Source organism: Suricata suricatta, chromosome 2 (genome assembly GCF_006229205.1).
Source record: "Suricata suricatta isolate VVHF042 chromosome 2, meerkat_22Aug2017_6uvM2_HiC, whole genome shotgun sequence".
Taxonomy (NCBI): Eukaryota; Metazoa; Chordata; class Mammalia; order Carnivora; family Herpestidae; genus Suricata; species Suricata suricatta.
Window position 1 is genome coordinate 1,747,230 of NC_043701.1, and position 19,719 is coordinate 1,766,948.

General features: G+C 50.0%; 1 protein-coding gene across 6 annotated transcripts in view; it reads right to left on the reverse strand.

Moving 5' to 3' along the window:
- Positions 1 to 19,662, reverse strand: part of RNF32 (ring finger protein 32) — a 32,903-nt gene extending 13,241 nt beyond the window's left edge. The window contains exons 1-8 of one of the 6 annotated variants that reach the window (XM_029921023.1): positions 19,454 to 19,654; positions 17,441 to 17,526; positions 16,915 to 16,933; positions 16,669 to 16,836; positions 12,638 to 12,780; positions 10,189 to 10,221; positions 9,612 to 9,736; positions 9,288 to 9,396 (exon numbers count right to left, since the gene is read on the reverse strand). In XM_029921023.1, coding sequence (XP_029776883.1) covers positions 9,288 to 9,396; positions 9,612 to 9,736; positions 10,189 to 10,221; positions 12,638 to 12,780; positions 16,669 to 16,836; positions 16,915 to 16,933; positions 17,441 to 17,500 — 657 coding nt within the window. In that variant the 5' untranslated portion in view covers positions 17,501 to 17,526; positions 19,454 to 19,654. Of the gene's footprint in view, positions 1 to 9,287; positions 9,397 to 9,611; positions 9,737 to 10,188; positions 10,222 to 12,637; positions 12,781 to 16,668; positions 16,934 to 17,440; positions 17,529 to 19,453 lie in introns of all 6 variants that reach the window. The other 5 variants (XM_029921018.1, XM_029921011.1, XM_029921032.1 and 2 more) reach the window with 5 other exon arrangements.
- Positions 19,663 to 19,719: the final 57 nt, after the last annotated feature.

Sequence of the window (19,719 nt, forward strand, 5' to 3'; positions counted from 1 at the left end):
TTCTTTATATGTGTTGGATGTTAATTAAGCCCTTATCAGATATGCGATGAGCAAATATTCTCTCCCATTCTGCACATTGCCTTTCACCGTGTTGACTGCTTTCTCTGCTGTGTGCAGAGGCTTTCGAGTTTTACGTGGTCCCATTTATTTATTTTTGCTTTTGTTGCTAGGCTTTTGTTGTTATATCCAGAATCATTGCCAAATCCAACGTCAAGGAGAATTTTCCCAGATTTCTTCTAGAAATTATGTGGTATCAGTCTTAAACTTAAGTCTTTAATCCATTTTGAGTTAATTGCTGTCACACCCTCTTGATGAACTGACCCCTTTAGCATTATATAATGACTTTCTTGCTTCTTGTGACAGCTTGGAGTTGCGGTCTCGTTGTCAGACGGCGGCACGGAGCGCTTTCTCCCCCCTTCGCTCGGAGCCCGTGTGCCCCAGAGTGAGTCCCCCAGGCTGCGCGAGGTCCATCTTGTTTCCTCAGTCCGTGCAGCCATTTTTCCACCCTTGGATCAGAGAAGTGACCTGCTGTCTGACAGCTCTTATTGTGGTCCCTTGTCCCTTTCGTCCTCTCTTGCTGCTTTTCTTCGTGGATGGACGATTTCCCACGGTGCTGCGCTCTGACTCTCTCCTGGTGGGTTTTGCTTTGGGGCTACCGCGAAGCTTGGGTAAGGCCTTGTGTGGATATAAGAACCTATTTTACGCCGATAACAACTTAGCTTCCCTCCCGGACAAAAATCCACCCTTCACTGCCCCCATTGCATGTTTTGATGTCCTAGTTGACCTCTTTTTGTATTGTGTATTCATTAACAAATTATTGTAGCTACGGTTCTTTTTCATACTTTTGTCCTTTAATCTAGACACAGATTAAGAGTTTAACACCCCACCGGATTACAGTGTTGGAGGACTCTGGCTTTGCCTGCGTTCCTGCTTTCCCTGGTGTGTTGTGTGCGCTCACGTATGTCCGTGTTGCCCGTCGGCCCCTTTCCACCTTGGCTGGAGGAAGAGCTGGCGGCATTTCTTTGAGGCTGGCCCAGTGCTGAGACCCCCCTGAGTCCTGTCTGTCCCCTTCATTTCTAAAGCACACCTTTGCCAGAGACCGTGTTCTCCGCGGAAGGACTTGCCTTTCAGCACCTGGACCGTCTGGTCCCGCTCTCTCCTGGCCGCTGAGGCCTCGGCAGAGAGAACTGCCGACAGCCTCACGTGTACTCCCTCGTGAGTGTGGCTTTTCTCCCGCTGCTTTCACGATTCTTTGTTTTTTTGTTTTTGGTTTTTTTTTTTTGCGTTCTATTAGGATGTGTTTTGGGAGGAAGATCTCTTTATCAACTTGGCTATGCAAACCTCACCGATTCGGGAGGTTCTCAGCCGCTGTTCCTCTCTGCTGCCTCCTTTCTCCTCTGAGACCCTCCTAATTCACAGACTGTTTCCTTGGACAGTATGCTTTCTTCACTTTTTGAAATTCACTTTTGTTTTCCTATGACTGGATAATTCCAAATTCCCTTTCTCCCTCTGCGTGACCCGCTCCGATGGGGGTGCTTTCTGTGTTCTCTGCTCCAGAATGCATTTGGTTCTTTATTGTTTCTCTTTATTGATCTTTGTGTATCATTTCCTGATTTCATCAGATGCTTCTGTGTGTATTTTTTAAGTTTTTAAATTTTATTTTTGAGAGACAGAGTGTGAGCAGATGAGGGGTTGAGAAGGGAGGCACAGAATTTGAAGCAGCCTCCAGGCTCCAAGCTGTCAGCACAGAGCCCGACTCGGGGCTCAAACTCATGAACCGTGAGATCCTGTCCTGAGCGGAAGTTGGACACCCAACCAACTGAGCCACCCAGGCACCCCTACCCTCCTGTGTTTCCTTGGCCTTCACTGAGCTTCCTTCCAACACTTATTTGGAACTCTTTCGCAGGTGAAGTGGAGGTCTCCAGGTCTTTGGGGTTGGTTACTGGAAGGCTGCTGGGACCCTCGGGTGGGGCCATGTCTCCCTGTTTTTCACACTCTTCTTCGCAGTCCTGCATTGCCGTCTTCACGGCAAAGTAGCCACTGCCTTCTGTTCTTTACTAGCTGGCATCAGGAGAGCAGCACCTTCCATCACAGTCCTGCTCTGGGCATGGAGGCTTTCTCACCAGCCCCCCAGGTCCTGCTCCCTCTTGTGTCGGAATTCTTATGCTCTGATGCCTTCTCTGGTGCTGATGGTCTCCCTTTGGCTTTCTCAAGGCTGAAGCCATAGTGGTCTCACCCCCACCTGCAGAGTCGCCAGCTTTCTTCATGTGCTCACTAGCTGCCACCACAGCGTGCACTCACCATCAGGAGTGTGCACAGGGGGCCGGCCACGAGGTGCGGGCAAGGCACATGCAGCACTGCAGGTCGCGTCGGGGGGATGTGGGGAGACACCCCAAAGGGGCGTCTTGAGGGAGGCCACAGCACCGTCAGGATCCTGTCTCTCATTCCTGTCTGCTGCACGTCCAGCCTCTTCCCACCGCCCACCCGTTATGCAGGCCACAACTCACTGCTCTGGATGGAAGGAGGAGCCTCTCGGGCAGCATCCCATGTGGACAAGGAGGCTGGGTGCTCACTCACAGGCTCCCTCACTCCCCTGCAGGAGAAGCCACAGGGGAGAAGATCTCTCGGCAGTGAGCGCCTCCTTGTGGGAGGAGTGACATGGGGAAGTCTGACTCCTCCTCTGACCGTCTCCAAAGCATTCCGGTGGCCTCGTGGACCTTCTCCTTGGGAGGCCTGGCCTTCACAAAGGCTCTCCTGTATCTGGGCGGTTGTTGGAGGCAGTGCTCTCTGGGGGCTCAAAGACCGGCCAAGACCTGTAAGAGCAGGTGCATGGGGCTGCCTTGGGGTCCCCAGCTGGAACCGGGGTGTGTGTGGCTGTTCCTGGGCGCAGGGGTGGGCGAGACTCCTTCTGGGTCCCTTACCCTCTGCTGCCCGGCCCCAGCGCTGCACAGAGGCACCCGTAGCCCTGGTTGGGGCCGGACTGTTGTTGCTGACGGGTGGGGGGTAGATAGGAGTCAGGGACGTTTTAGTCAGCCATGTTGCTGTCACCCCCAGAAATGTTTCTTTTTCTGATCGGTACTTGTACATTCCTTGTTAAGTTTATTTTTGATAAATATTTTGAAATTATTTTGGTACTTTGATAAAGTTGTTAACTATTATGCATGGATTCTTCTCCATTGCACTTTGTATCTGATTATTGTTGCTCTATACGAAACAATTTCTTCTATTTGTTGCATATTCATCTTGAATCTGAACATTCTCTAATAGTTCAGTTCTAATAATTCTTCAAATGATTTTATAGATTTTAAATCCATGTGTGTAGATAATATATGTACTATGTATTAACACACACATTGCACACACGCGTGCGCACACATGCATACTAACAGTGTATTTTGTTTTCTTATATTATTGCATTGGCAAGGATTGACCAAAGTATGATGATAGTGGCTAACTGATTTTGCATCTTTAGGGTTTCACTCTCTAAAAAAATGTGTTTTTGCTGTTATTATTAGGAATGGTATTTAATTTAGTATTTTCAGTAAATATTGAGATACTTTAATATGATTTTTCTCAGTCACTTTTATATATTTCTGTGTTTGCTATTTTGATAGGAGGTAATTTCAATTATATTTTCAGATTTAACAGCATGAGTTTGCATACAAGTCTTTTATCATTTTAAATGATTTCCACATAGATGGTTAGGCCTCCTATTCTGTGTGTCTGCCTTCTCTTTTATCTGTTTTAACTCTTGGTGAGACCTGGTCATTGTTAGTTTTTTTAAAATGCTCATGAGATCTTCATCTTCATTTTCTTTTCCCCAAAGTATCAGCTATTGGTTTCACTTACCAGTTTTACTTTTATCCTAATAAATTACTTCTTTTATCTTTCTACTTTCTGCATTTAGAAATTTTTTTAGTGTTGTTTATATAGCTTTCTCATTTGAATGGTTGGATCACTATCTTTCATCTTTCTTGTTTAATAATAAATGTGCAAGACACTAACCGTCCTGAGTGTGGCTTTAGTTATATGCCACAGACTACTAGCGTGCTCATTGTCATGAAAACAAGAACGGTGGATAATTTAGATTCTGAATTTCCAAATGCACTTTAATATTCATTTATTTTACTGTGATTTTCTATTTATTGCCTATGCATATTTTTTTAAGCATGCCTTTATATAGGGCATTGAAAAATATATAATTTATTGTCAAATTGGTTTACATACAATACCCAGTGCTCATCCCAATATATAAGGCATTTTTATTTCACTGGATTTTTAAAATACTTGTCAAATTGGTTTCCAAATAGCACGCAGTGATCTTCCCCACAAGTGCCCCTCTCCATGACCATTACCCCCCTTCCCCTTTTCCCCTCCCTCTTCAGCCCTCAGTTTGTTTTCAGTATTCAAGAGTCACTCATGATTTGCCTCACTCCCTCTCTCCCTAATTTCCCCCCCTTCCCCTTCCCATGGCCCCTTAGCATGACACCCTCGAGGTCCATCCACTTTCCTACAAATGGCCAGATTTCATTCTTTCTCATTGCCATGTAATACTCCATTGTATATATAAACCACATCTTCTTGATCCATCCATCAGGTGATGGACATGTAGGCTCTTTCCATGATTTGGCTATTGTAGAAAGTGCCGCTATGAACATTGGGGTACATGTGCTCCTATGCATCAGCACTTCTGTACCCCTTGGGTAGATCCCCAGCATTGCTATTGCTGGGTCACAGGGGAGTTCTATTGATAGTTTTTTGAGGAACCTCCATACTGTTTTCCAGAGCAGCTGCACCAGTTTACATTCCCACCAACAGTGTAGGAGGGTGCCCGTCTCTCCACATCCTCGCCAGCATCTATAGTCTCTTGAGTTGTTCATTTTAGTCACTCTGACTGGCGTGAGGTGGTATCGCACTGTGATTTTGATTTGTATTTCCCTGATGATGAGTGATGCTGAGCACTGTTTCATGTGCCTGCTGGCCTTCTGCCCCTTTCTTCACTGGGTTATCTGTTTTTTGGATGTGGAGTTTGGTGAGTTCCTTGTAGATTTTGGATACTAGCCCTTTATCTGATATGTCATTTGCAACTATCTTTACCCATTCCATCAGTTGTCTATTAGTTTTCTTGATTGTTTCCTTTGCAGTGCAGAAGCTTTTTATCTTAATGAGGTCCGAATAGTTCATTTTTGCTCTTGACTCCCTTGCCTTTGGGGAGGTGTTGAATAGGAAATTGCTGCGGTTGAGGTCAAGGAGGCTGTTTCCTACTTCTCGAGGGTTTTGATGGTTTCCTGTCTTCCGTTTAGGTTCTTCATCCATTTTGAATTTATTTTTGTGTACGGTGTAAGAGAGTGGTCTAGTTTCATTCTTCTGCATGTTGCTGTCCAGTTCTCCCAGCACCACCTGCTAAAGAGGCAGTCTTTTTTCCATCGGATACTCTTTCCTGCTTTGTCAAAGATTAATTGGCCTACATTTGTGGGCCCAGTTCTGGGCTCTCTATTCTATTCCATTGGTCTATGTGTCTGTTTTTGTGCCAATACCATACTGTCTTGATGATGACAGCTTTGTAGTAGAGGCTAAGGTCTGGGATTGTGATGCCTCCTGTTTTGGTTTTCCTCTTCAATATTACTTTGGCTATTCAGAGTTTTTTGTGGTTCCAAATGAATTTCAGGATAGTTTGTTCTAGCTTTCAGAAGAATGCTGGTGTTTGATGGGGATTACATTGAATGTGTAAATTGCTTTGGGTAATAATGACATTTTAATAATATTTATTCTTCCAGTCCATAAGCATGGAATGTTTTTCCATTTCTTTGTGTTATCTTCAATTTCTTTCATAAGTTTTCTATAGTTTTCATCATATAGGTCTTTTACATCTTTGGTTAGGTTTATTCCTAGGTATTTTATGGTTTTTCATGCAATTGTGAATGGGATCAGTTTCTTGATTTCTCTTTCTGTTGCTTCATTATTGGTGTATTTCACTGGATTCTAACGTGTCTCTAACAAGCAGCTATTAGATTTTTTTTCAATGTAATTCAAGTTTGTTATTTACTAGGGAAATCAATCTCAATCATGTTTATTACAATTACACTTATATTTCAGCCATATCATTTTTAAAGCTTATTTATTTATTTTAAGAGAGACAGAGACAGTGTGAGTGGGGGAGGGGCAGAGTGAGAGGGACAGAGAATCCCAAGCAGTGTCTGAGCTGCCAGCACAGAGCCTGACGCGGGGCTCAAACCTGTGAAACCAGGATTCCGACGCTCCACCACGTGAGCTAGTGTGGCGCCCCAGCCCTATCATGTTACCTCTCCTATTCATTTCCTTTCTTGTTGCCTTTCCTTGGAAGTCTCTTTATACCCCCACACGCATATCTGCTGTGTGATAATCACTGTATGGACATACTTGGGGCAGACTCTTTGGCTGTTTATGATTCTTTCTCTTTTATAATCATTGCTATAGTGAACATAGTTCATGTCACATGCTACATGTTCATGTTACATCTTAGCAAACACGTAGATCTGTAGGGCAAATTTCTAGGGGGCTCAAAGAGAGCTATCAGCCAGAAGTACATTCTTAGTTCCACCAATGGCTTATGAGAATATCCATTTCCTCTCATTATCAATACGAGATAATTATCATCCAAATTTCCAATTCTCACTAATCTAGTAGATTCTTATTTTAAAATGTTTTCTTTAATCATGAGTAAGGTTGAACATCTATAAAAATTTTTTTTTAATGTTTATTTTTGAGAGAGAGAGAGACAGAGACTGAGACAGAGCATGAGCAGGGGAGGAGCAGAGAGAGAGGGAGACACAGAATCCGGAGCAGCTCCAGGCTCCGAGCTGTCAGCACAGAGCCCGATGCGGGGCCTGAACTCACAAACCACGAAATCATGACCCGAGCTGAAGTCAGATGCTTAACCGGCTGAGTCACCCAGGCTTATAGTAACCATACATCTGCAGTTGTTCTTCTGCAAACTGCTTGTCACATACTCAGGACATTTCCTACTGGTCCTCTGAATTGCACATATGTTTGCCTGATTTGTCATTGGTCTTAATTTTTTCTGCCTGTACATAAGTGTACGTAGTTATCAATCAGTTCCTTTATGGGCTGTGTGTGTTGTTTTAAAATCCTACTAGAAAGGTCTCTCCCACTCTCAGATCATAAATTTACAGTGCTTTCTTGTAAAAGCATGACATTTCTGTGTTCCTGTTTGGCGCTCCGTTCCACACCCGGTATATTCTGTAAGTTGTGACGCCTATTTTTGTCTATACCCTCTCTCCTCTCACCCTCTCTTGCCTTCCGATTCCCAGCCCACTGCCTTGGAGTTAGGAGCTCTGTGCCTGAGCTCAGCTGCTGGACGGTACCCCTAGCTTTTAATTGTTAACATTTCACCACAGTGTATTCCCTCTTCTGTACGTAGGAACCAATGTCTGAGGGTGTGACCTCCTTACAGATTGGCTGCGGACATCAGCACACATCACCCTCGCCTAAATTCTGCAGCATGCCCCTCCATCCCCAACAGTGACCACGCAGTTAACACGCTGTGGAAATGACCTTGACATTGTACTATTGTAATACTGATCCATCTCCACATTCCCAAATATCCCAGTATAGTGCCTGTTTTAGTTTTAGTTTTGATCCAGGATCCAAAGACCTCTCATTACATTTAGTGTTATAGTTCTCACACTTCCTTTTTCTAGAACATTCCTTAGCCAATAACATTTTATAATCCAAGCTAGCTATTTTATAGGGTATTCCTCATTTTGGACTTACTTCATTACATGTTTTCTTTTTTTAATTTATTAAATGTATGTTTAGTTTTGAGAGAGACAGAGACAGTGTGTGAGCAGGGGAGGGGCAGAGAGAGACAGAGACAGAATGTGAAGCAGGCGCCAGGCTCCGAACTGTCAGCACAGAGCCCAACATTGGGCTTGAACTCACAAGCCATGAAATCATGACCTGAGCAGAAGTCGGATGCTCAACTGACTGAGCACCCCAAAGAGTAGTTTTCTATCACTCATTCTTACAGATGGGAGTGCCGGCTAACAAAAACAAGTAAGTGTGCGAAAGACCTCAATAAATGTGTGAGGGAGACTTCCATCAATAATGATCACAGGCAAGTGGGAGTATGACTTCTTAGTGGTTTAAAGCTAGCGGCCGCCCGAACACCGCAGTCTCCTACGGGGAGTGCTCCTGTGGCTGATATGGACTACCGGGTGCTCGGGGGGGCTCAGCTGGCGAAGTGTCCGACTCCTGATGTCAGCTCAGGTCAGGACCTCAGTTCGTGAACGCGAGCCCTGAGTCAGGCTCTGCGCTGACCACACGGAGGCTGCTTGGGATTCTCTCTCTCCCTCTCTCTCTGTCCCTCCTCCACTGATACATGTGTACGCTCTCCCTCTCTCTGTCCCTCAAAAGTAAACAAACTAAGAAATCTACACTCTCACTACATCTGGAGCAGGCAGCATAAAGACGAACCCCAACAATACAGCAGCACTGCCGGGGAGTGTGCGCTCTCCAGTGCCTGCTGCCCTCACCGCGGTGCTTGTCCGGCCTGCGTGCGAGGTCGGGACCGTCACTGTCCTGTGCGCACGAGGCCGGGGGACACGGGGGCTTCGCCTGGCCCCACAGAGCCCTTGAGGGCAGAGCTGGGGAGCAGGGTGTGGGCTAGCCGCCCCCCACACCTGCCCCGACGCCTGTCCCCTCATACACCTGTCCCCCCGACGCCTGTCCCCCCTACACCTGTCCCCCTACGCCTGTCCCCCCCACGCCTGTCCCCCCCCATGCCTGTCCCTCCCATGTGGGCTTCAATGAGAGGAAACCATTCAGCCAAAAAAGTAAACATAACATTAGAAAAACGGTTTCAAGAAAGGGTAGAGCCCGAAGTTATTTATCTCTGAACCCCCCCCGCAGTTTGGTGACTCCCTGGGCCCCGAGGCCTCGACGGTTACAAACTTCCTCCCAGGTTTTCACTGGCGGTTCGGCCGTGCGCCCCCGCGCTTGCCCCCTCCTTCAGCGAAGGGCTTATTTAAGCGGGTGTCACGAAATTGGCCAAACAAAAGTTGTTGGAATTTACACTTCTTTGCATTTTATGAATTGCACGGCGTACCCGGAAGAGACCCCCGCTCCCCGTCTGGGCGGAAAGCGGGGTCACCTCGACCAGGATCCGGGCTCCGTCCCGGCCACGTCTCCGGGCCTGCGCCCGAACGAGGCGGGGTGGGTGGCGGGTCCCCGTCCCCGCGGCCACACGGGCGCGCCCTCCGTCTGAGGCACCCAGGGCCTCCACCTACCTTCCCCTCAAAGAACTTCCTGCGCAGCGCGGGGTCCGTGGGCGGCACGGCTCTCCTCAGGTCCCGGTACCACTTCCGGACAGCGTGTCCCCGCCAGCAAGCCTGGAGCCTGCAAGGAGGCGGTGGGCGGGGTTTCCGGCGGGCCGGGGGCGGGGCCTAGGGGCGGGGCGGGGCGGGGACGGGGGGGGGGGGGGGGGGGGGGGGGGGGGGGGGGGGGGGGGGGGGGGGGGGGGGACGCCCATCGCCCCAGGCCTGGCCTTTAACCCCACTTATCACAGCAGGCTGCGGGAGCGCGCGTCCCGGTGGCCCTGGGGACCTTCGTACCTGGTCGCACACTTGATTTTGAAGAGCTGGGCCCCGTCGTGGATCACTCTGGTTTGGTACTGGTCCCTTCTACAGAGGGGGCAGGTTTTTTTATTTGTGAATTTTTCAAAAGCCTGGAGGCATGCCTGAAGAAAAACATTTCACTTAAAATTTTATAAGCAATTACTCATAAATAACATTTTTACTTCCAATGTAATTATAGTGTTCTTTTCTCTCATAATTACAAGACAGCCCAATTTAGATTAGATTATAAAGTGAAGCCGTTTCATCAGATGTTAACACCTTCCTCATGAAACTTGGTCCAAAAGTGAAACTTTACAAGAATGTACATGCAGCGACGTGGAGCACCTCTGCCAACGCCTGGCGTCCGGGGAGCGGAGCGCTGCCGGCAGCCCGGCTCCTCCGGACACCGGGCTCCTCCGTCACGGGTCGGCTGTGGCCTTCCAGCCAGGAGGAGGGGACCGCGGCCTGGAGGCCTGTTTCTAACCCTGGGCGGTGATCACGGACCGGAGGAGCCAAGTGAGCGAGGGCGGCAAGCGGAGCGGCGCGCACCGGGCGAGTGGGCGGCGGGACTCACCCGGTGAAACACGTGGGAACACGACAGCAGCACCTGTTTGCGAGAAGACAAACACGTTTGAAGTTTAGTTTGAAAAGAGCAGCAGCATAAATGCATTAATTAAAAGAAAAATTCTGAATGTTTCAAATGTAGGCTTTGTTGTTTCTTTGAAAAGTTAAAAGAGATGAACCACCTTGGCATTTCTAATGTTTAGAGTTGAGCTCAGCACAGCGATAGCCTCTCGACGAGAAAGACCCCGTTGACAACAGTCTGACACGCCAAGCCCGTGATGAATGCTAGTAAGCCGTTACAGTGAGCGCGTATTTAACATGATGAAACGGTGTTTCCTGAGCAGACCTTGGGAGGGGAGGTGGCTGGCCAGCGGGGACAGAAGTGCGTAGGGGAGCGTGAGCACATGTCTTTCCGAGGGCTCTGTTCCACCCAGTGGCAGCCTTATTGATTCTAACACGCTTCAATTTAAACAGCAATAAATCCTGGACACTTCCTTCTGAAATGCAGGGAAAGTGCGCTCACAAGAAAGTGTCACTTCCCTCTGACCCAAATTCCTCACTGCAGAGTGATATTCTGGGCTGTGGAACAAGGAAGAGGGTAGGTGGTTCTTCTGGAAGGAGAACCAGGGGTGACAGCAGGACACCAGCCGGAGTGGGCTGCGCGCAGGGGCGGAGGGAGCCGCGGGGGCCCACAGCTCTGGCTTCTCCCGGGGAGGAGGGGAGGGGGCGAGCAGCGGCCTCTAACACCCCTGCTGAGAATGCTTCCCTGGTTCCCCCAGCCCCTTCCTTTGCTCTTAAATAGGAAGAATGGAAGAAATGCTGGACTGGATAGAACCACAGCGTCATGAAACCTTGACTTGAAGCTGACCGCCAGTGAGCCTGAGCCGGGAAGCCGCCGCCACGCGGGTCCTCGCTGATTCTCGCCATTGACCTGACAGCAGCCTGCGGCGTGCTGCACTCCGCCTTCTTTACTGAACATCCGTCAGTGTTTCCTCAACAGATACTTGAGGATTTATGTTGAATGACACTGTACTTCCATATGTAAAATGTACTTTTTTTAATGTTTATTTTGAGAGAGAGGGATTAAGACTCCCAAGCAGGCTCTGAGCTGCCAGCACAGTGTCCGATGTGGGGCTTGATCCCATGAACTGTGAGATCATGACCTGAGCCATAATCAAGAATCAGCTTAACCAACTGATCTACCCAAGTAAGCCTACAATAGGCTTCTAAAGGTCCTAAATGTTTGTTGTCGGCAAACATTATCTGAGACAAAAATGAATGATTAAGTGGTGGTCCGTACACTAAAGGTGTCCCGGACGTGGGACCAGATTCTCGCTGACCGGGAACCCACTTCCTGCGTCGCCCTGCTGTGGGTCACTCGACTTGTTACGTCCTCATCTCTCAAATGGGGACAATGCCTCCCTCTGGGCCGCATGCGGTAGCTGAGGTCCTCTGAGATCAGTAAATGCTGGAGGAAATGCCAGCTGTCGTTTGTAACTAAGGAAAACTCTAAACACAGAATAACAAAGTAAACGTGCAAAATGAACACAAGTATCTATATTTGTGACCAAACAAAATAAAGATTGAGGGAGAAGCATACAAAACAGAATGGATGACATGAGCAGGCATCCTGCTCCCCACTTTCCGCAGGACACGGCGGACAAGCCGTCAGTCCTCACACAAGTCAGGCTCCATCCTTACGGCTAATTAAACAGCTTGCTGGGGCCAGAAAGACTAGTTGTGGTTCTAGTAACTCTTCCTCCACTAAAATACTAAATTATCCTGATGGTAATTCTGTGGTTTCAGGGCTAAACTCTCCCCAAACACCCAGCTTTCACACAGGTGAGATTAGGGCTTACAGAGAGCTGGGATACAATAAGTGCGTTTAAAATAACTTGTGAATTCAAATTAGTAACGAACAAACGTTTTATGACCGTGAACTAACTTGTTAACGACGAAACTCATTAAAACAAATTAAGTTTGGGAGTTATGTGCCAGGTCGTGAGGAAAGCCCGAGGTTCCCAGGCTGTGAACTGGAGGCCTGCTTGGACTCCGTTCGCTGTATTTTCCCAGCAAACCAGCTCCGCAGGCAGCCCGGTGCGGCACCCATGGGAAACCGCTGTCGGGGGGCCGCCAGCCGGAAACAAAACCCAGAATCCTAGAGCGGACGGGTCCCTGAGTGCGAGGAGGTGACAGCAGATTGGGGGCGCACCGTACCAGGGACACGGGAGCATTCCTTTCGCACAGACTTTGTACTTGAGGATAGCATTCAGTAAATACACACAAAACTGTTTAATGAGCGTGTTTAGCTCCCTCTCACACACATACTCTAACGGAAAAGAAAATGTGAGTATTTGAGGTCACGTAGGCGGAAGAAACCGGACAAGTGAAGGCTGGGGCCTTAGGCTCCAGCTCCGTCTGGTCCCCGAGCCTGCTTATCTGATCTTCCCGCTACGCACCTGGGGGCGGAGTTCGAATTCCTCCCTGCATATTGGGCACGGCTGCATGGAGTCCCCTTGCAGGACGGATCTCTGCTTCACTTTTTCCCATTCGCCTGGTGATAGTGGCAGCGGGGGAGCTGCAAACAGGCCCAACTTCTGAGCTAAAGTGAAAACAACAGGAAGTGAGGGTGCAATTTATCGAGAACACAGTCCTCATCTAGAATTTAATATTATTTTGCAAACAAATGTGAACGCAAAACACATGGCGCACTTCCTTCCACCACGTGAGGAACACGGGGCTTGGGGGTGCCGAGAGCCACGGGCAGGAACGCCTTTACTGATGAGGAGTCTCCACGCCTGTGTCATTTCCCAGCATTCTCCGCAGCAGGCAGCTCTGCCCTCCGATTTTCAGGAAGGAAAGCTGAGAATACGAAGTTTCTCATGTATTGGCCAAAAGTTCTCACTTGTCACCTATTTTACCTTTCAGCCTTCAGGGTACTTTTCTTTCAATTTAGCACACTTTTTGCCACCAGCGACCTTCACAGAAGGAGTATCAATCAAGTTTACCCCTTGCTAAAGATTCTTGAGGTAGAATTACTGTCAGGATGGATTAGCCACCCCAGTGCTACTTGACAGCCCGGACGTGCCCCCCACCGCCAGGGGTCAAGTGTGGAGCTCACGCCGCACTGGGAGTCAAGTTCCTCCCAGGTGAGGGAGTAGGTGTGGCGCTCCCCACAGGCTCTCTGCGGACGGACAGTGAGGTGCTCCCCGCAGGCTCTCTGCAGATGGTGAGATGCTCCCCGTGGGCTCTCTGTGGACAGTGAGGTGCTCCCCGTGGGCTCTCTGCAAACGGTGAGGTGCTCCCCAAGAGCTCTCTGTGGACAGTGAGGTGCTCCCTGAAGGCTCCTTGCGGACAATCAAGTCCTACCCACGGGCTCTCTGCAAACGGTGAGGTGCTCCCCAAGAGCTCTCTGTGGACTGACAGTGAGGTGCTCCCCGCAGGCTCTCTGCAGATGGTGAGATACTCCCCGTGGGCTCTCTGTGGATAGTGAGGTGCTCCCTGAAGGCTCTCTGCAGACAATTAGGTGCTCTCTGCGGGCTCTCTATGGATGGTGAGGTGCTCCCCGAGGGCTCTCTGTGGACAGTGAGGTGCTCCCCGTGGGCTCTCTGCAAACGGTGAGGTGCTCCCCGAGGGCTCTCTGCGGACGGACAGTGAAGCAATACCCACGGGCTCTCAGGACAGTCAGATGCTCCCCGAGGGCTCTCTGTGGACAGTGAGGTGCTCCCTGAGGGCTCTCTGCAAACGGTGAGGTGCTCCCCGAGGGCTCTCTGTGGACAGTGAGGTGCTCCCCGTGGGCTCTCTGCAAACGGTGAGGTGCTCCCCGAGGGCTCTCTGCGGACGGACAGTGAAGCGATACCCATGGGCTCTCAGGACAGTCAGAGCTCTCTGAGGGCTCTCTGTGGACAGTGAGGTGCTCCCCAAGAGCTCTCTGTGGACGGACAGTGAGGTGCTCCCTGAGGGCTCTCTGCGGACGGATGAGAGCACCGATCAGAAGACAGGAAGGAGGAGTGAAGGCTAGCTGACCAGAGGGGGAGCCGAGGGAAAGAAGAACATGTGAGGGCCGGCATGGAGGGCCTGCCACCCACAGGCCTGCAGGGGTGAGGGCACATAGACGGACCCAAGGCGCGGGGCCCCCATGCACCTGCTCCCGGGAGGCCACCCGTGGGACACAGCTCCGGGGAGCTGTGGTGGTCAGGGGTGGCAGGGGTGGGAGTGCAGGGCGGGGCTGGCCCTCGGGGCATGTGGAGTAGACCCCCCCACCGTGGGCCCTGAGCAGCAGTGCTCCACATGGGAGCACAGCAAGGGAAGGTTCTGGAAGGAGTGCCTCCACAAACTGCCCTTTAGTGTACTGAAAGAATATGCTTTGAAGGACTTTTCTGGGGGATAATTTTGGGTCTTTTCCTACCAGTTATTAAGACATATTACAAAGCTCTTATTAATTAAAACAGTAAAATACCAGCCCAGAGACAGGAGCCCCCATATCATACCCCCGCCCCCAGCGTGGCTGTGGCACAGGCAAAAGAGGGGTGCTGTGGCTCAGCAAGCGACAGACGATGCTGTGCCAACGTAAAGGCTTGTACTGCCTGATGTCCCCGCACCCTGTGCCAAATACACCGGGACGAGGCCTAAATGTGAAAGGCGATACTTTCAAGGTAAATAAAGAAAATGTGGAAAATCTTTGTCATCTCAGAATGGGGAAGGATTCCTTAAATTTCCCAAAGCATAGAGTAAAGAGAAAAGCTGATGGATTTAACAGTAATCAGGGCATATTTTATTCAGTATAAAACAACACATAAAATTAAAGGAGGATTCCAGACCAGGAAAGATCTCAGAGGGTAAATCAATGAGGGATTAATATGCAGAGTACATAAAGAACACAAAATCAGCAAGCAGAGACCGGAATGCAATACCAGGTAAAGGCAGTAAAGAAACATGATTGGGGTGCCCAGGTGGGTCCCTCGGTTGAGTGTCTTGACTCTTGATTTCAGCTCAGGTCATGACCTCATGGTTTGTGAGTTCAAGCCCCGAGCTGGGGTCCACATGGTCAGTGCGGAGCCTGCTTGGAATTCTCTGTCTCCCTCTCTACCCCTCCCCTGCTCACGCACATGCTCTCTCAAACCAAGTAAACTTAAAAAAAAAAAGATTCAATCTTATTAGTGATTAATATGCAGAACAGTTAAAACATCTTTTTTTGTGTAAATGTAAAAGCTCCTGAAAGACTATGTCATCGGCTCCCCTCTTTATTCTCTCTTATTTTCCAAGATGTGAAGTTCTTCTGATGTCTATTTTAAATCCTTCCTGCGAAACTATGGCGATCACCTACTGGATCAAATCCGTAAATTACACACACACACCAGAAGACAGTCACTCGATTACCGCAGAGCATCATTCCGAGCCTCTGTGTGTTCCTGAGCCGTGCAGTCTTCTAGGAGACGGCCGGCGCTGTTTGCGGTGCGGAGGGAGGGGAGAGGGGCCGCTGGGCGCCGTCGGGGCAGCACCCGCGCCCCCGGGCCCGCGCCCCCAGACAAACCCATTTTCCATGCTCAGCACCATTTACAAAATGCTTCTATTTCTAAATTCACAGCCTCGAGTGACTGAGACTTGCAAAATGTAAAACCCGCATAAAGAGTCCTCATGTGCCTTGTACCCAGTTTCCCCGAATGTTAATATTTTACATAACCCAGTTCGACGATCAAAAGGAGGGAATTAATGTTGCTCTCGCAGCACCCGTTAATCCGCATTCCTCACGGACCCCCTTGTCTCCCTGGAGTCCTCTTGCTGTCCTAGATGACACACTGCAGTCTGTCATCACACCCCCTGCGTCCCCATCATCTGGGACAGTTTCTCTTTGTTTGCTTCCCTTGACACTTTGGAAGAGAACTGGCTGGAAACCGCAGAATGCCCGTTGCCTTGGGCGTGTCTGATGGCTCCTCGAGGTGACGTTCCGTGTGCACTTTCTCAGAGCAGGGGTTTGGGCGTGTGCTCAGGGGAGGGCACGTCCATCGCCTGGTCAGGGTGCTGCTGCCACAGTGTCACCGACAGGAGGCTGCAGTGTCCCCCTCCGTGCGAGTGGGCGCATGTGTGCACAGCCCGCGTCTCACTGCGGTCCCCACCAGCCTCAGCGTCCGCCGGCGCTGGTCCTTACTGTGCTGCTGGCCCGACGGGGTTTTCCAGCTCTGGCCCCGTCTATGGATTTATTAGGTCTCATTCTCCCGTAAGGAAGGGCTTTTTCTTTTCCACTGCGGAGTGCCTGAGTTCCGCCAGTGTGGGCCCGTGGGTAGTTATTGTAGTCTACTATTTTTATTTATTCGTCTTGAATTTTCTTGCTCAGATTATCCCCATCATTTCTAAACTTTAGTACATACCTGTCTCTCTATAAGGTTATAAATGAGAATCCTTTCTGTTCCAGAAAAAAAATGACACTATTCATCTCACCCAGATTCATTAGCTCTACTAAGTGAAAATACGAAGGAGACGACGAACTTACCTAAAGTTAACGGTGGTGGTTTGGGATCAAGAACATATTCTTCTTCTGGGTCTTCTGCTTTCGGGCCTCGTGCTGCTGGTTTGAGCCCGGTATCTATCACTGCTTTTGCATTTCTTCTTAGAGATTGGGATGTGGCGTCTCTCTGCTGTACCTTTGTCTTACAATGATCTGCTATTGAAAGATTTCGAAGTTGAAGGTCACGTAAAATGTGATCTTGTAAAGCAACAGCAGTGACTGCCACGTTACCTTGTTTCGATGAGTGACCCTAAAAAGTAGGAAGAAAGCCTTGTGTGCAGAACGTTACGGAACACACGGTTGGGAAGAAGCTCTGGCTTCACGGCTCAGCGCCGGCCGCGCCCTGAGCGGATCTCACAGTAAAGGGGGCTCGGCCCACGTCACCCCGGCGCAGGGAAGCCTGGTGTCCCCAGTTTTGTTGGTCACGTAGGGATATCTTATCATTTAGCTAGTGAGGGCTACATGTGAATCTGCATAAACGCCGTGCGTGCCTGGACACATTCTGTTTCGCAACAGCAAGATTAGATTCAAGGCAAATCTTGCTTCTGTGATACGAAAGAGAATCTTGCGTTTAAGGACATGCTTTTTGGTGAAAACTTAGGACGGAAACTGCACGGCTGCGAGAGGCCTGCCGAGGGGACTGGGGGCAGGTCCTCATCGGAGCGGGGTTTGCAACTGTACTTGGACACTTGCGGACGGCTGAATTCAAATACACTTGGGAGTAAAACAGTGTTTGTTTTCAAATGGGATCGTGCACCTTATGTTTCTGCATGCCGAGTCGGGGGGGTCGCCGCGTGGCCCCGTCAGGGTCGGTCATCCGATCACAGCCCTTCAATTCCTCCGCTGTAGAGACAGAAGCGACGGAAAGTCAGAGTTCTGAGGTTTACGGGGAAGATACGTTTGGGAGTCCGGCACGTGGTGTTCACGGGAGCACAGGGCTGAGCCCCGCACTGTGGTTCTGGAGGGACTGCCCCCCCTCAACTCCCCAGCTAGGGGGAGGGGGCGGGCGGACATAAACGAGAACAATCCGCTGCTCGATGTACTATTGTACGTAAATACAACATTTCAGACTGAGCAGATCAGAGAATAGTAAGTGAATTATGTCTTCAAGAGAGAACATTTAAACTGGGGTTTGAAGGGCAGATAAGAGGGAAGTTAAAACACTTACCCCCCCCCCCCGCCCCCAGGATCAGGGGGCGCAGAGCACGGGGGCTCGGCCTGTGTTGACTGCTTAGGGGAGAAAGGGAGCCGCGGACAGCCTGGACCGCGAGGGGAGTCCTGGGCTGCAGTGTGCCCAGAACACAGATGCCGAATATGGGGACCAAACCTGGGCTCCGATCCTGCTCTGTGTGCCGGGCCGGACACTCCCTGCCGGTGAGTTTCAGTTTCCTCACCTTCTCACAGGTGTCATAACGCGCTTCGTGCAGGGTTGTTTTTAGGATTAAACGAGACCACCTTTGCAAAGCATCTAAAGGGCCCTTTCATGCAGAAGATACCCTGTAAGTCGTTATTCTTGCTCTGATTCCCTTTGAAACTGGTGGAAGAACTTGAATTGGCCCTTTTAGTTTTCGTTTTTAGGCAAGGGTACAGTTTCTGAAGACCGGGGTCCAAAATCCACAGGAATGGAGAGGAATGGTAAGTTATTACAGTAATCTAGGAAATGGGGCCTAATTTTAAGACTAGAAAGGAAGAAATCCAAAATACGTATCTAAGGGTCAACACCTGCATTACGTTAGTCCAGAAGAGTAAAGTTACTGTGGAGTGAGGGGGGAGGGCGGCGGGCAAAGCTGAGCCGTCTCCCACGCTTCCTGGGGCTAAGACGCTGCCGAAGCCAGAATGACCAGCTCTGTGCTCGCTTTCAAACCCGGCCTCGAGACAGGCCTGCAAGAAGCTTCTTTCTTTTTTTTCAAATGTTTATTGTGGGGTGGGGGCGCAGAGAGTAAGGGAGAGGCTCTGAGCTGTCAGCATGGAGCCCGACATGGGGCTCAAACTCAGGAACCATGAGATCATGGCCTGAACCGCAGTGGGAGGCTTAACCCAACTAAGTCCCCCAGGCGCCCACATGCCAGAATGTTCTATCCAGCATTTTCATCGGGACAGTGTACGCTGCAGAGATGGTAGAAGGTGCTTGAAATGCTGTAGATCCCTTCCAGAATCTTCTTCTCTCACAACACCTGTACCCCAGCAGAGTATAATTTATATTATACTAAAAACTCCTTAATAATCACAGCTATCTGCGGTCTACAGTTTCATCTCCCGTGTCTGCACCGTAAGCCACTATGATTCATTCATGTCAAGGTAAGAGCTTTTGAAAAGTGTGCACCTTCTCTGCCGAATTTCTGAGTTGGGAACTCATCCAATATTCAGTCCCACTCCGTTTTATAAAGGAAAAAACATCCAGAGATTAGTGACTCCTTCAAGATTACCTAATTAATGAGTCTGTAGCAATGGGAGGGTTAGAAACTTGATCCTTGCCCAGCTTTAAGAGCCAGAATTCATAGGAACATTCTTTCTTGGTAAATTCCACCAGTAACAACTAGTTAAAAGTGCAGGGCCTGGTCACAAAAATTACCACTGCGCTGCGCGACCAAGTGACCTCAGGCATGCGAACGGGAAACGCGCGCGCAGGAGAAAAGACAGCTGGACACGCCGCCTCGGTGTTTGGTGGCCGGCGGACCCCCTTGTTCGTGCGGCGTGGGGACACGGCGCCGAGGGGGACAGCAGCGCGCAGGCTAGCGGGTGCAGGTGCTCCGTGACGACTTCGCCCTACCTGTGGGCGCGGCTCCCGCTGGCGACGGACAGTGTCCCCACTCACACAGCGGCCCGACGTTAGGCCCTCCCAACAACGGTCGCGATTAAGTAGGCTGCGCGGGACACCGAGGACCTGCGCTGCCCGACGGGGTCCCCGCGGCCGCGTTCCCGCCCTGCTCGGGTGGCACCTGCCTCTCCGCACCGACGTCCCCGCCGCTCGCCGTTGCCCAGCAACCGCGGCCCCGGTCACCAAGCCCCGGCGCGCATGCTCAACGGCCCCGCCCC